The sequence below is a fragment of the Salvelinus namaycush genome, chromosome 8, assembly GCF_016432855.1.
Source record: "Salvelinus namaycush isolate Seneca chromosome 8, SaNama_1.0, whole genome shotgun sequence".
Taxonomy (NCBI): Eukaryota; Metazoa; Chordata; class Actinopteri; order Salmoniformes; family Salmonidae; genus Salvelinus; species Salvelinus namaycush.
The window spans coordinates 14344251-14358453 of record NC_052314.1 but is presented as its reverse complement, the minus strand read 5'-3'; the positions used below and the strand labels follow the sequence as shown (position 1 = coordinate 14358453).

General features: G+C 42.3%; 1 protein-coding gene across 1 annotated transcript in view; it reads left to right on the top strand.

Moving 5' to 3' along the window:
• Positions 1-13441, top strand: part of shisal1a (shisa like 1a) — a 38140-nt gene extending 24699 nt beyond the window's left edge. Inside the window, exons 4-5 of the mRNA XM_038998674.1 lie at positions 2403-2714; positions 13211-13441. Of these exons, the coding sequence (XP_038854602.1) occupies positions 2403-2714; position 13211 (313 nt within the window). The 3' untranslated portion in view covers positions 13212-13441. The remainder of the gene's footprint in view (positions 1-2402; positions 2715-13210) is intronic.
• Positions 13442-14203: the final 762 nt, after the last annotated feature.

The window sequence follows — 14203 nt, the reverse complement described above, 5'->3', positions numbered from 1 at the left end:
TCCTCTTGTATTACAATTTTTCTTTTTATTATTATTTTTAACTGCATTGTTGGGAAGGGCTCGTAAGCAAGCGTTTCACAGTAAAGTCTACACCCGTTGTATTTGGCGCATGTGACACATTACATTTGATTTGACTACACTGCAATGCACTACACTACTACACTGCACTACACTATACTACACCGTACTATGACAGACTTAAATAGAAATCTTTCTCTATGTAGCCAACAGCTCCGTCTGCAGCAACCGGTTAGAGATCAGTAAGAGAAGAGATCAGTAAGAGAAGAGATCAGTAAGAGAAGAGATCAGTAAGAGAAGAGATCAGTAAGAGAAGAGATCAGTAAGAGAAGAGATCAGTAAGAGAAGAGATCAGTAAGAGAAGAGACAGGGAGGAATGACCTCCCAGAGTGTGAAGAAACTCAGTAAGAGAACAGACAGGCAGGAATGACCTCCCAGAGTGTGAAGGAGCTCAGTAAGAGAACAGACAGGCAGGAATGACCTCCCAGAGTGTGAAGAAGCTCAGTAAGAGAACAGACAGGCAGGAATGACCTCCCAGAGTGTGAAGGAGCTCAGTAAGAGAACAGACAGGCAGGAATGACCTCCCAGAGTGTGAAGGAGCTCAGTAAGAGAACAGACAGGCAGGAATGACCTCCCAGAGTGTGAAGGAGCTCAGTAAGAGAACAGACAGGCAGGAATGACCTCCCAGAGTGTGAAGGAGCTCAGTAAGAGAACAGACAGGCAGGAATGACCTCCCAGAGTGTGAAGGAGCTCAGTAAGAGAACAGACAGGCAGGAATGACCTCCCAGAGTGTGAAGGAGCTCAGTAAGAGAACAGACAGGCAGGAATGACCTCCCAGACTGGGAAGGAGCTCAGTAAGAGAACAGACAGGCAGGAATGACCTCCCAGAGTGTGAAGGAGCTCAGTAAGAGAACAGACAGGCAGGAATGACCTCCCAGAGTGTGAAGAAGCTCAGTAAAAGTACTTCCTGACAAACAGAAACATAGAGTGCTCTCTCTCGCGCACTCTTTCTTTCTCTCCTCTAATACCCTCTCAGCGGGTGCTCTCTATGGCCAGTTACACAGCCCCTCTGGCAGGTCAGGATATTTCATCTAGTGGCTGATAACATAATGGGAGGCCATTTCATCCTCCTCCGCTCTGGACTGCACAGCTGAAGTGGTGATATTTACCACTGGCCCCAGGTTAAACTGGCAATGGCTCTGGGTCTGAGACTCTGAGCATTCTGTCTACTGTTAGGAGCATGAGTTATTCTATTATTGTAGCTTATGATTGGACCATGTACTGGTATTAGCAGGTGATGACTTCATGTGTATGCATTAGGAAATTTGCCTTGTTTAACGTTGTCTAACATTTGTTGTTGCTGTGTGGTGAGTCTGCTCTCATCAATCTCTCCACACAGACAGCTGTCCAAACAGTCCCCTTTGCTTACTCTAGGTTCACTTAAATACACTCCTGAATGGCCCCACTGCCCTTAAACAGACAGATTTACACATCACCATAGACTGCTAAGCTATGCAAACAGTCAGCTATATGTCACACAGGCCCGGCGAGGGAAGTGAGACAAGGTAAACAGGAGTTTTATTTGGGTTTGTTTGAGTGCAGTTGCAAAGCTAGTGACCATGGTGGGGTTATTATTCCTGGTGTTGTGAAATATCTACAACACCATCCAAGGAGATATTTGGTCACCATGTTATGCATTAGACCAGGGTTTCCCAAACTCGGACTTCGGGACCCCAAGGGGGGCACGTTTTGGTTTTTACCCTAGCACTACACAGCTGATAATAATCAACTAATCATCAAGCTTTGGTGTTCCCTCCATATGATAAACCTCACTTTGGCCGTAATATCCTCTCTCATCTGTCTTTCTTGGTCAGAATGATCATTTTAAGTCGACTTTGGAGTTTTGCATTGTAATAGGAATGGGTAGTATCTTCCTGGGTAGTCCCATTTTTAATGCACAGCTCTGCTCCGTAAAATCATCATCTTACTAACACATCCTTGAGACATTTATTACAAGTCTCATTCATAACGCTGTTCGTGGAGGTAGAGTGTAATTGGAAACTATTTGCACTCATTTTTACCTTGCAGCGATTTATGGATTGGAGAGTGAATCCCGCAAATGGTTTAATGCACCACATAAATCCTTATGGCGTGAAATACATTAAATGTGTTGGTGTTGAATACTGGGACAAAATATTGAAGAGCGATGAAGTTATTAAAATGGATAGGCTATGAGAGTCCCCTTTACATCTCAGTAAAGCACTTCCTTTACCGTAATATCAAATTACAAAAAAATATGCTTGAAATGCAACATAAAAATATTTTGAATTATATTTCACGCCATTCTCACTCCGTCTCTCTCTTCACCTATCTGTTTTCTATAGTAACTACACAGCCCTGGTAGGAGTGTGGATCTATGGCTTCTTCGTCATGGTGCTGCTAGCCCTGGACTTCCTCTACTACTCGGCCATGAACTATGAGTTGTGTCGGGTTTACCTGGAGAAGTGGGGTCTGGGAGGGCGCTGGCTGAAGAAGGCTAGGAGCCAGTGGCACCGGCCGGTCCCAGGAGAGGAGAGTGAGACCCAGAACCAGGCCCAGGGTCACCCCATGGCCCTTAGCCACCACCACCCCAGACACAGCCTCCGAGGCGAGGGCCAGAGCCCCACGCTCCTCCCCTACCACACACCGACCGTCTGGTGAGTCACCCCGGCACACAGTGGATGTCCATTCAGACTCATTGTGCATTATACAGTATGGACTTGTATAGAGTTGTCAGGATCAGGAAAGTAACACTTTTCAAATGCCATTTGGTGCTCATGATTTAATTATATACAGCAGAAAGCACAAGGGAGCCTAGCACATTCTCCCTCAGGGTTCATCACCTCACGTTGTCTTGCTCTCTGTCTCGTTGAATGTTACAATGTTGCTAAGTGAAAGTTACCATAGCAAACCATCAGCACAATATTTCTCCCTAAGAAGAGATTTGGCATCTCCAGCATAGACCAAGTTTCAATACCGGGAATAATTCAGATTTATCCCTAGAGTCCCGGGAGCATTTGAAGCATTTAAAACACAGAGAGCGCTCCAGGACACACAAAATGTTGTCGAATCATAAACACTTTGTAACTGTATAACAAAAGCCAAATGACCAAAGTTGCTAAGCTTGCTAGATAACCTCCTTCAACGAATGACAGAATATCTCTCCTCTTCTATACAGATAGCAGATCAGCTAATGAATAACGGGGAGTGGAAATAGTTTAAATACCAACTCAGTTTTAAAAACTCTCATACCATTTGTTGATCACACATTCTCTCCTGAAGCTCTAAGCAAGTATGAGACCGCGCAGAGTAGCAGGGAAATGTTACAGAGGTATCTTGACATGCATAGGCAAGAGAGGTGTTTTGATAATGCAACCTATGGATTACAGAATAAAGTTAGGAATGTTCATGTGAGACAGGAGTCAGGATTTTGGGTATAAGTGGGATTTGGACTGGATAGGAAAATAGCCTAGGCTGTAGGACGGGATAAGGTAGAATTTTCCCCTCATGCCTCTTGGAATTGTTAACAAACTTCATGTTTGTAACCAGGTTTCCATCCAACCGTTTTATGCAAGTAAAGTAGCCTACATGTTGGATAAAAAATTTCACAACAGGCCTGATGGGAACAGCTAATTTGTCTGTAAACTTTCCATATGTTGACAAAACTAAATACGCTAGACAAGGAGGGATCTGTTTGTGTCAGCAAAATGAATTATGTGAGAAATGGCGGTGGTCCAAAATGACACAAAACATTATTTACCATTTCATTACTGTTACAGTGCTATTTGGTTGTTAATTGGATTCGTTCCGACATTTCTTGATTTGTATAATTTTCTATTATTGTGTACAGTTGACATTTTACTGCATTGTTCAGAGCTAGTAACATCAGCATTTTGCTGCACCCTCTACAACATCTGCTAAACTGTGTAAGAGACCAATAAACTTCGTTTTGATTGCCCCCAAACGCTTTGTAGGATGATGGGAATCAGAAACACTGAGCCTCGCCACACTCTCATGCCCTCACCTTACACACACACACACATACTCACTTGTGTCACATCTTCCCACACACACATGCAGTCACCTACTCTATACCATATCATGTCTCAACATGCTCCTTCAGTCACCACTTAGAGGAGGAAAGTGAGAGACAACCAATGGTATCTTGGAGACACACATCCAGCCTCGACCCACATATACAGTGCATTTGGAAAGTATTCAGACCCCTTTACTTTTTCCACATTTTGTTATGTTACAGCCTTATTCTAAAATGGATTAAAAAATAATAAGTCCTAATCACAATACCCCATAATGACAAAGCAATAACAGGTTTTTAGAAATGTTTGCAAATTTGCAAAATTTTAAAACTGAAATATAACATTTACATAACTATTCAGACCCTTTGCTCAGTACTTTGTTCAAGCACCTTTGCCAGCGATTACAGCTTTGAGTCTTCTTGGGTATGACACTACAAGCTTGACACATCTGTATTTGGGGAGTTTCTCCTATTCTTCTCTGCAGATTCTCTCAAGCTCTGTCGGGTTGGAAGAGGAGTGTCGCTGCACAGCTATTTTCAGGTCTCTCCAGATATTAGGTTGATTTAAAGTCCGGGGTCTGTCTGGGCCACTCAATAACATTCAGAGACTTGTCCTGAAGCCACTCCTGTGTTGTCTTGGCTGTGTGCTTAGGGTCATTGTCCTGTTGGAAGGTGAACCTTCGCCCCAGTCTGAGGTCCTGAGCGCTCTGGAGCAGGTTTTCATCAAGGATCTCTCTGTACTTTGCTCCGTTCATCTTTCCCTTGATCCTGACTAGTCTCCCAGTCCCTGCCGCTGAAAAACATCCCCACAGCATGATGCTGCCAACACCATGCTTCACCGTAGGGGTGGTGCAAGGTTTTCTCCAGACGTGATGCTTGGCATTCAGGCCAAAGAGTTCAATCTTGGCTTCATCAGACCAGAGAATCTTGTTTCTCATGGTCCGAGAGTCGTTTAGGTACCTTTGACAAACTCCATGTGCCTTTTACTGAGGAGTGGCATCTGTCTGGACACTATCATAAAGACCTGATGGTGGAGTGCTGAAGAGAGTGGTTGTTCTACTGGAAGGTTCTCCCTTCTCCACAGAGGAACTCTGGAGCTCTGTCAGAGTGACCATCAGGTTCTTGGTCACCTCCCTGACCAAGGCCCTTCTCCCCCGATTGCTGAGTTTGGCCAGGCGGCCAGCTCTAGGAAGAGTCTTGGTGGTTCCAATGCTGCAGGAATTTTTTGGTAACATTGTGCCTCAACACAATTGGAGCTCTACGGACAATTCCTTCGACCTCATGGCTTGGTTTTTGTTCTGAAATGCACTGTCATCTGTGGGACCTTATATAGACAGGTGTGTGCCTTTCTAAATCATGTCCAATCAATTGAATTTACCACAGGTGGACTCCAATCAAGTTATAGAAACATCTCAAGGATGATCATTGGAAAAAGGATGTGCTTGAGCTCAATTTCAAATCTCATAGCAAAGGGTCTGAATTCTTATTTAAATAAGGTATTTATATTTTTTTATATATATATAAATTAGCAAAAATATCTAAACACCTGTTTTCACTTTGTCATTATGGGATATTGTGTGTAGATTGATGAAGGAAAATAATATTTTATCAATTTTAGAATAAGGCTGTAACATAACAAAATGTGGAAAAAGTCAAGGGGTCTGAATACTTTTCGAATGCACTGTATATCTGTCTTCAAGGAATTCAAAGAACAACTGGAAGAATAACCTCAATCAAAAAAAAAAGTTATGTTAATCAGAACAAACTCAATCTTCATCAAAGGATTGGATCAACACAGTCAGAATATTAGTCAGAACAACCTCAATCTTCATCAAAGGATTGGATCAACACAGTCAGAATATTAGTCAGAACAACCTCAATCTTCATCAAAGGATTGGATCAACACAGTCAGAATATTAGTCAGAACAACCTCAATCTTCATCAAAGGATTGGATCAACACAGTCAGAATATTAGTCAGAACAACCTCAATCTTCATCAAAGGATTGGATCAACACAGTCAGAATATTAGTCAGAACAACCTCAATCTTCATCAAAGGATTGGATCAATCTCTGTCTCAGACATTCTCTTGGTGTCGAGGAGCTGGCTTGTACTCAAAACACAGAGCTCTCACTACGAGCCAGACAGCCGGACAGCCAGAACGGCAGACAGACAGACACCAGTCCTCTGGCCAAGCCATCTCTCTGACTGTCTATGATAACTTAATGAGAGCAGAGATATGACAAATGGGTTTGTTGGCCGTGCCAGACCGTCAGAGTCAGGGTTCTGACACAGACAGAAGAGCTGAGACAGAATCTGTCCTAGCGGTGAACACATTCCTAGTAACTACCAGTGGGACATGTTCATAGGAACACCTGTCCATAGAGCCTGTCCTATTGATGAATATATGCCTAATTATACTGAACAAAATATAAATGCAACATGTAAAGTGTTGGTCCCATGTTTCATGAGCTGAAATAAAAGATCCTAGAAATGTTCCATACGCACAAAAAGCTTATTTCTCTCAAATGGTGTGCACAAATTTGTTTACATCCCTGTTAGTGAGCATTTCTCATTTGCCAAGATAATCCATCCACCTGACAGGTGTGGCATATCAAGAAGATGATTAAACAGCATGTGTAAACAACATGATCATTACACAGGTGTACCTTGTGCTTTGGACAATAAAAGGCCACTCTAAAAAGTGCCACACAACACAATGCCACAGATGTCTCAAGTTTTGAGGGAGTGTGCAATTGGCATGGTGACTGCAGGAATGTCCACAAGAGCTGTTGCCAGATAATTTAATGTTCATTTCTGTACCACTCTTATTTTCTTAGAATAAGATTAGCTTAATTATTTACAGAAATTCCCTGAGAACCTGCACTAGCACATGGTTATATTAACAGTATTGCATGTAGCCTCATTTTGGCCAGCTAAAAGCCTAACCACCGATCAAGCAACAATATTGACTAAATGTTCAAACCCTGTTGCTGCATGACTATTTTGCTGTGACAATACTGGTCAAGCACCTGTGCCACCAGACATGTCCACAGAGGCACCTTGTTAGGGAGAGCAGTCAGTTCAGTCTGAGACGCCACATCAGCCTCAGTCAGGGATGCTTGACTCCTACTGGAAACAGGCCAGCTTCACACAGAACATAGGGTCTTTGAAAATGAATCAGGTTGGGTCAGGATTCACATTGTGGATAAAAGACAAAGTAGGCCTATAGGAAGGTAGCATCCATAGGCTACCTGATGGTAATACATGCTGTTGTAATAGATGATTGGTAGTGAAGACTTTGCATTATGCATTATAACTCCATCAGGTTGTTATGGATGTGTTAGTATGATCTTGTTCTGAAAATAAAGATGTAATATTTGACAAAAAATTGTATTGTATAGAGTAAGCTGAGTTTGGCTTAGGAAGTTCAAAGCGAGTGCTTTCAGAAAAGTATTCATTTGTATGACATTTTCATAATCTGTACAAGTTATGAATAACAAATCATGTTTTCTTCCAAATGATACAAACATTGAGATGATACTGAGGCTAAAGGCTCTGTTCAATCACAAGCTGTTTTTCTGGTATGAGATGAAAATAACATTGTTATTGTCTTACACTGCAAATTCTGTAATCGGTTGTGACTGAATAGGATCCAAAGTGTGTTGCCCAAATAAATACACAAACAATGCATCATCATCAGATGGTCTTGAGTTAAGTTGCAAGCGATAGACCCGTAACCCCAGCGACAGGGAGTATGATGGGTAATGGCTGAGAATTAGATTTATACTTAGAGGAACATCTGTTTGTTGGTCGGATGTAAACCAACAGAAATAGGGGTCAAAGGTCACCAAACTGAAGCATAATCTACAACCATTTTTTTTTAACCTTTATTTAACTAGGCAGATCGGTTAAAAGCAAATTCTTATTTTCAATGACGAACAGTGGGTTAACTACCTTGTTCAGGGGTAGAACGACAGATTTTTACCTTGTCAGCTCAGGGATTCGATCTTGCAACCTACCGGTTACTAGCCCAACGCTCTAACCACTAGGCTACCTGCCACAACAATACTGCCGCAAAAGTATCAGATCATTTCCCTGCATCTATTTCTTTGTGGGGAGGAATTGCAGCATGGCAGGTTAATGTGTGGGAACACTGTTTACCATAATCCCAGCTAGCAGATAACGCTGTGAGAACTATATGTTTCTTAGAGCTTGGTGAGAGCATGGTGGTTGTATGGTTATTTTGCATACAACCTTCCCACAACGTTCTGGGAATGGTGCAGGATACCCAGCTAGCACATAACGTTCTGAGAACCATGTTTCTTAGGTGGGAATTTCAGTACATAACGCAACATACATCATTTACATCATTTTCTACAGGTTTCCTCATGGTTCTATTTAAAGTCATGATCTCAGAACATTCAGAGAGTATTAAGAAACAATGTTCTGTGGGAATTTCAGTACTTCAGCATAACGTTTTTCTACAGGTTTTCTCATGGTTCTATTTAAAGTCAAGTTCTCAGAAAATTAAGAAAACTTTCCACAAAAAACACAAGAAAACATTAGTAATGTTCAAATAAAGTTCTAAGATTGTTATTTAAAAACATATACATTCCGTTTTCAGTCCCAACAAAACTATCTCTATCCTCTATCTTGTTAAGTGTGTGATCTTATTGAGTGCTTGTTTCCTTTGAAATGGGGTCTGTTTGAATAGACAAAAATTAACAGCTTTGTATGAGTTAAAAAAAACATTGCATGCTAGCTCCATCCTGTGGGCGCAGTGGACTAATTCCATGGATAGAGAACAGAAGAGCATTGGTTTAAATCTCACTGACTTTACTAAAAGTCTTTCTGAAACATATTCTGAGAACGTTATTTAATTACCTTCAAATAACCTAGAATTTCCATTCTCAGAACGTTAATAAAACCTCCCAGGAACACTTTCAGGGAACCATAGTAAAATGTTCTCAGAACCTCCCTGCAACCTAAAGATTAACGTTACCAGAACAGGTAAAATGTTCACTCCGCTTCTCAGAAAGTTTAAAAAACGTTCAGTCAGGAAACTTATGGCTTCGTTCCCAGAACCAATGGAAACCAAAAATGTACGTTCCTACAACTTCTAAGGAACCAAATTTTCTAGCTCGGATTCTACTTGAGAAGGCTGTTATGTGTGCACAGACTTAAATCTGTTATTGGCTCAGCGTAGGCGGTCTGGGAATCTGATATTACTTTCTCTCCATGGATAGATTTATAAAAATTCTGCTGTTCAGGTATTGAAGTCAGCCTAAACAAATACAGAATGCTTAACCAGGTACTGTATGTTCTAGCTAAAAGGAAGAGTCGCAATGCATGGATGAGCAGAAAGCACAATCAGTTATTCATGCACAGTCATGTATTTACAGGAACCGATGGGTCCAATATAGATAACAGACAACAAGTCCCCGTTGGTTAAGTGGAACAAATAATATGCACAGTGGGATCATGACAGTATCAAGTATGCCATGATTGATAAGAAGCTGTGGACTATATTGGCTCATAACAGGAAAAAGATCCCAGGCTTTAGTATGCTTTCTTTGACAATTTGTGCATGGAGAGCACATGAGCACATGGCCACATAACTGATATATTTTTGACATTGTGGTCCACTGGGGCCCTGTAGCAAGCCTTTACACAGCAGTAAACACACACAGCTGTTCCTGGAAGCTCCCAGCACAGCGCAAATAAAAAACACTCAGAGCTCAATAATGAAACAGGATCTCCTCCTGACAGTTACAGATGTAGGATCTTAATTTGATCACCCTGTTGCAGGATAACTTTCAGGAAATGTAATACTTGCAGTGTATTTTAGGTTTGAAAACGCTTCTGACGTTTGTAATTTCCATTTAGAAATTTGACTTGATTTCCCCTTACAAAAAAGGGGAGCAAACTGTCTTAAATTAAATTAAGATCCTACATCTGTACAATGTCTCAGATCTGGTTAGAATGTCTGGTCATATTAAGGCCAAGCACCACATGCTGAAATGACATTTTTGCATCTACCTGTCAGTATTTATATTTGTTTGTATTTTGGGCCATTAATATTAGTATTTTCAAAAAGTAAACATAAAAATGTCAAAAACTTGAAAAAAAGTATATTTTCTTTAGTTTATCATACTACCGTCATTAACATTTTAATGCATTTGAATCACTTTAAAATGAACATACACCAATCATTTCAAAGCTCACTACATTAAAGGGTCAATCAGCAGTTGAAACAATAATAAAGTGTTTTCTCTGCCCCGGTTTTTATAAAAAGCTAAGGGATGGGGCTGGAGAAATTGAACCACTTTCAAATTCATAGAGAGTGCCCAGGGGTGGGGTGTTAACCCTTAACTCTCTTGATACCATTGGATCGCACATGTGTGATGGAACCCTTACCAGAGAGAGGTCCTGGATTCAGTTTTGGGATGTTGGCAGATTGAGCCTTCCCTTCTCTATGATTAGTGCTGCTCTTTGGATTCCTCATGTTCCCATACTGATACTAACTTAGTATGATGCCTCAGAGCATCATAAAAAATAGCTGAACTGCAATATCATTTCGGTCAGATACTAGGTTTTAGGCTTTATAATACAGTATGTGAGCGACGATCAAGCTGCTCAGGGCTTGGTGTGTACAGATGTAGGATCTTAATTTGATCACTCTTTAGTTGCTGAGAATTTTCCTGTACAGCAGGAAATGCAAACTACTGTAGCATCGACAGTGTGAAAACTGAATAGGCAGCCAGCAGCATTTCATATCATATTAATGCATGTTAACCATAGTGAGAGATGAAGCTCTATCTCCATGGTGATTATCACCAGAACATTTGGCATCGGATCACAGCAACCAGGCCCGGTGCCATATGGACCACCCACCTCCTGGGTGATGCCTGCCTGCATGCCAGGCTGCCTCACCAGGCCAGCTAGGGTCATCTATAGCAGAGTCGACCAAACGAGGTGGCATCTGTCACCACAGTCATAGGCCCTGACTCAGAGCTGAGCCGTCTGCCTGACCGTCACCTGACAGCCATTTCCAGTCAGGTCTCTGTGGCTAAGATACACCAAAGTATGTGGACAACCCTAAAAAAATTGTGAATTTGGCTATTTCAGCTACACCCATTGCTGACAGGTTTATAAAATCAAGCACACAGTTATGACAAACATTGGCAGTAGAATGTCCTGCACTGAAGAGCTCAGTGACTTTCAACGTGGCACCGTCATAGGATGCCACCTTTCCAACAAGTCAGTTCGTCAAATTTCTGCCCTGCTAGAGCTGCCCCGGTCAACTGTAAGTGCTGTTATTGTGAAGTGGAAACATCTAGGAGCAACAACGGCTCAGCCGCGAAGTGGGAGGCCACACAAGCTCACAGTCGTCTGTCCTCGGTTGCAAAACTCCCTACTGAGTTCCAAACTGCCTCTGGAAGCAACGTCAGCACAAGAACTGTTCATCAGGAGCTTCATGAAATGGGTTTCCATGGCCGAGCAGCCACACACAAGCCTAAGATCATCATGTGCAATGCCAAGTGTCAGTGGAGTGGTGTAAATTTAGCCGCCATTGGGCTCTGGAGCATTGGAAACGCGTTCTCTGGAATGATGAATCACGCTTCACCATCTGGCAGGCCAACAAATCTGGGTTTGGCAGATGCCAGGAGATCGCTACCTGCCCGAATGCATCGTGCCATCCGTAACGTTGGGTGGAGGAGGAATAATGGTCTGGGGCTGTTTTTCATGGTTCGGGCTAGGCCCCTTAGTGCTGTAGCGTTAAGGGAAATCTTAACGCTACAGCATACAATGATATTCTAGACGATTCTGTGATTTCAACTTTGTTGCAATAGTTTGGAGTAGGCCCTTTCCTGTTTCAACATGACAATGCCCCCATGCACAAAGTGAGGTCCACACAGAAAAGTTTTGTAGAGATTGGCGTGGAAGAACTTGACTCGCCTGCACAGAGCTCTGACCTCAACCCCATCGAACACCTTTGGGTTGAATTGGAACGCCGACTGCGAGCCAGGCCTAATCGCCCAACATCAGTGCCCGACCTCTCTAATGCTCTTGTGGCTGAAGTGGAGGCAAGTCACCGCAGCAATGTTCCAACATCTAGTGGAAAGCCTTCCCAAAGAGTGGAAGCTTTTATAGCAGCAAAGGGGGGAACCAACTCCATATTAATGCCCATGTTTCTGGAATGAGATATTTGATGGGCAGGTGTCCACATACTTTTGTCATGTAGTGTATCATATCAGCAAGTCTATCGCCTGGCAGTCTGGTTTCTGATTCATCAGATGGTCAATGTATGGTAGGTACATTGCTTTGACCAAACTTGACCATACGGCAACATACACACTAACAGCAGTCATCTGCCTGCCAGACTACCTGAGCAGTGTGACATAATAATCTGATAAAGATACCACTTACTAATGCCAGATTCTCTCCAGAAATAAGCTTTGGGCGCTTCAAAAAGCTTTCATGTCATTTCTTTTGTCTCCAAAGCGTGTGTCTATTTCCTGCATATTCACATGGTATCTTTGAACCACAACTGCAGTTGAATGGGTTTGCGTGGAAACGTTTGGGTAGTAAATAAATTAAATCAAGTGAAGTCTGCGGTGTGTGTGTGTGTGTGTGTGTGTGTGTGTGTGTGTGTGTGTGTGTGTGTGTGTGTGTGTGTGTGTGTGTGTGTGTGTGTGTGTGTGTGTGTGTGTGTGTGTCAGTGGAGGCTCTTCAGAGGAGGAAGGGGAGGACCAGAGGGGGGGGGGGGGGTGGAGCAGCAGCATGTCCAGCATGTCCGGGGGTGAAGTCTGCTAATGATTGTTAAATTGTAAAAAATATATATATATATATATATTGTTAAAAAAACTAAAAACAGCCGGGTAGAGAGGAAGCACCATGGAGAGGAATGGTTGTTGCTTTTATTGTTCACTCCATTGTAATTTAAAAAAGATAACAACAATAATAACTGGCCTTGTTCAATGCAAACATACAACAGAGGAGAACGCTGAAACTAGAGTATACAGCATATGTCTAATTCATTTAGTTGGTTGTACTGTCAATACCATCGTTATAAGGGTTTTAATAGTGTATCACTGTCTTTTTTTCCATTCAGAGTGAAGCTGCAAGAGGATGAATGAGTAGAAGAGTAGAGAGCAGCGACGTCGGGCAGAGGATAGCACGGCTCAGACACCTGTCTCTGTCTGGCTGGATTATTGACACAGTAATGTACCACAGGGTGGCTGGCCCTACGGAAGCTAGTGGCTAGCTAGCAGTTCCTGCTCACCTCCATTCCTCTGAGCTCCTACACACAGGGCTATGGAGGATAGAGTATGACGAAACGTCTAGACTACGACAGAAGGTCCAGGTGGATGGAGCTGCTGCTACCCAAACACTGCTAAGGAACAGGCCACAGGCACTGAAACTGACCATGTATACCCCTGCATGGGCGGGGACTGTTCTAATAAGAAACCAATGGAGACTTGAAATGAACTGGATAAAATGATGTTACAGAAGAGGGGGCTTTGTTTGATTTGTGTGTTTGAGTGTTGATTGCACTTGGTTGCTGTGTGGGGTTAAGTTCAGTAGTAGTCAGAAGAAGTTGTGGGAGTACTGTATCTATTGGGGATTCATTTAAAGGAAACTAGTCAGGGACTTTCTATGAGTGGTAACCATCCTAGACGATTCACCATGGAGGTTGACGCTGAGCATCTTGAAGACAGACAACACTATTTTGCTTCAGCGACAAGTGACTCACCTGAATCGAGAGATATCTCTATTCTACAGTGTCAGCCTGTCTTCAGAAATGGCCTTTGTGTGTATTTTGTGATCTTATTATTTTTCTAATTAAACATAAGTTGGTGAAGTTTCCTCTACTACAACCTTCACAAACTGATGTCCAGTCCTTTTCCTGTCCAGGCTTTAGTTAAAGAGACCCATTAGGAATAATGATAAAAATGTATATTCATTTGGTTCATTTAAATTATAAGCACCAATGTACCATACCGGTAATAGCCAATCTTATCAGCAATAATGTACAGCATTGAGAGCCCTGACCTAAATGAGAACATAGACCATCTCACACACAGAGCAATCACTGAATTGAATC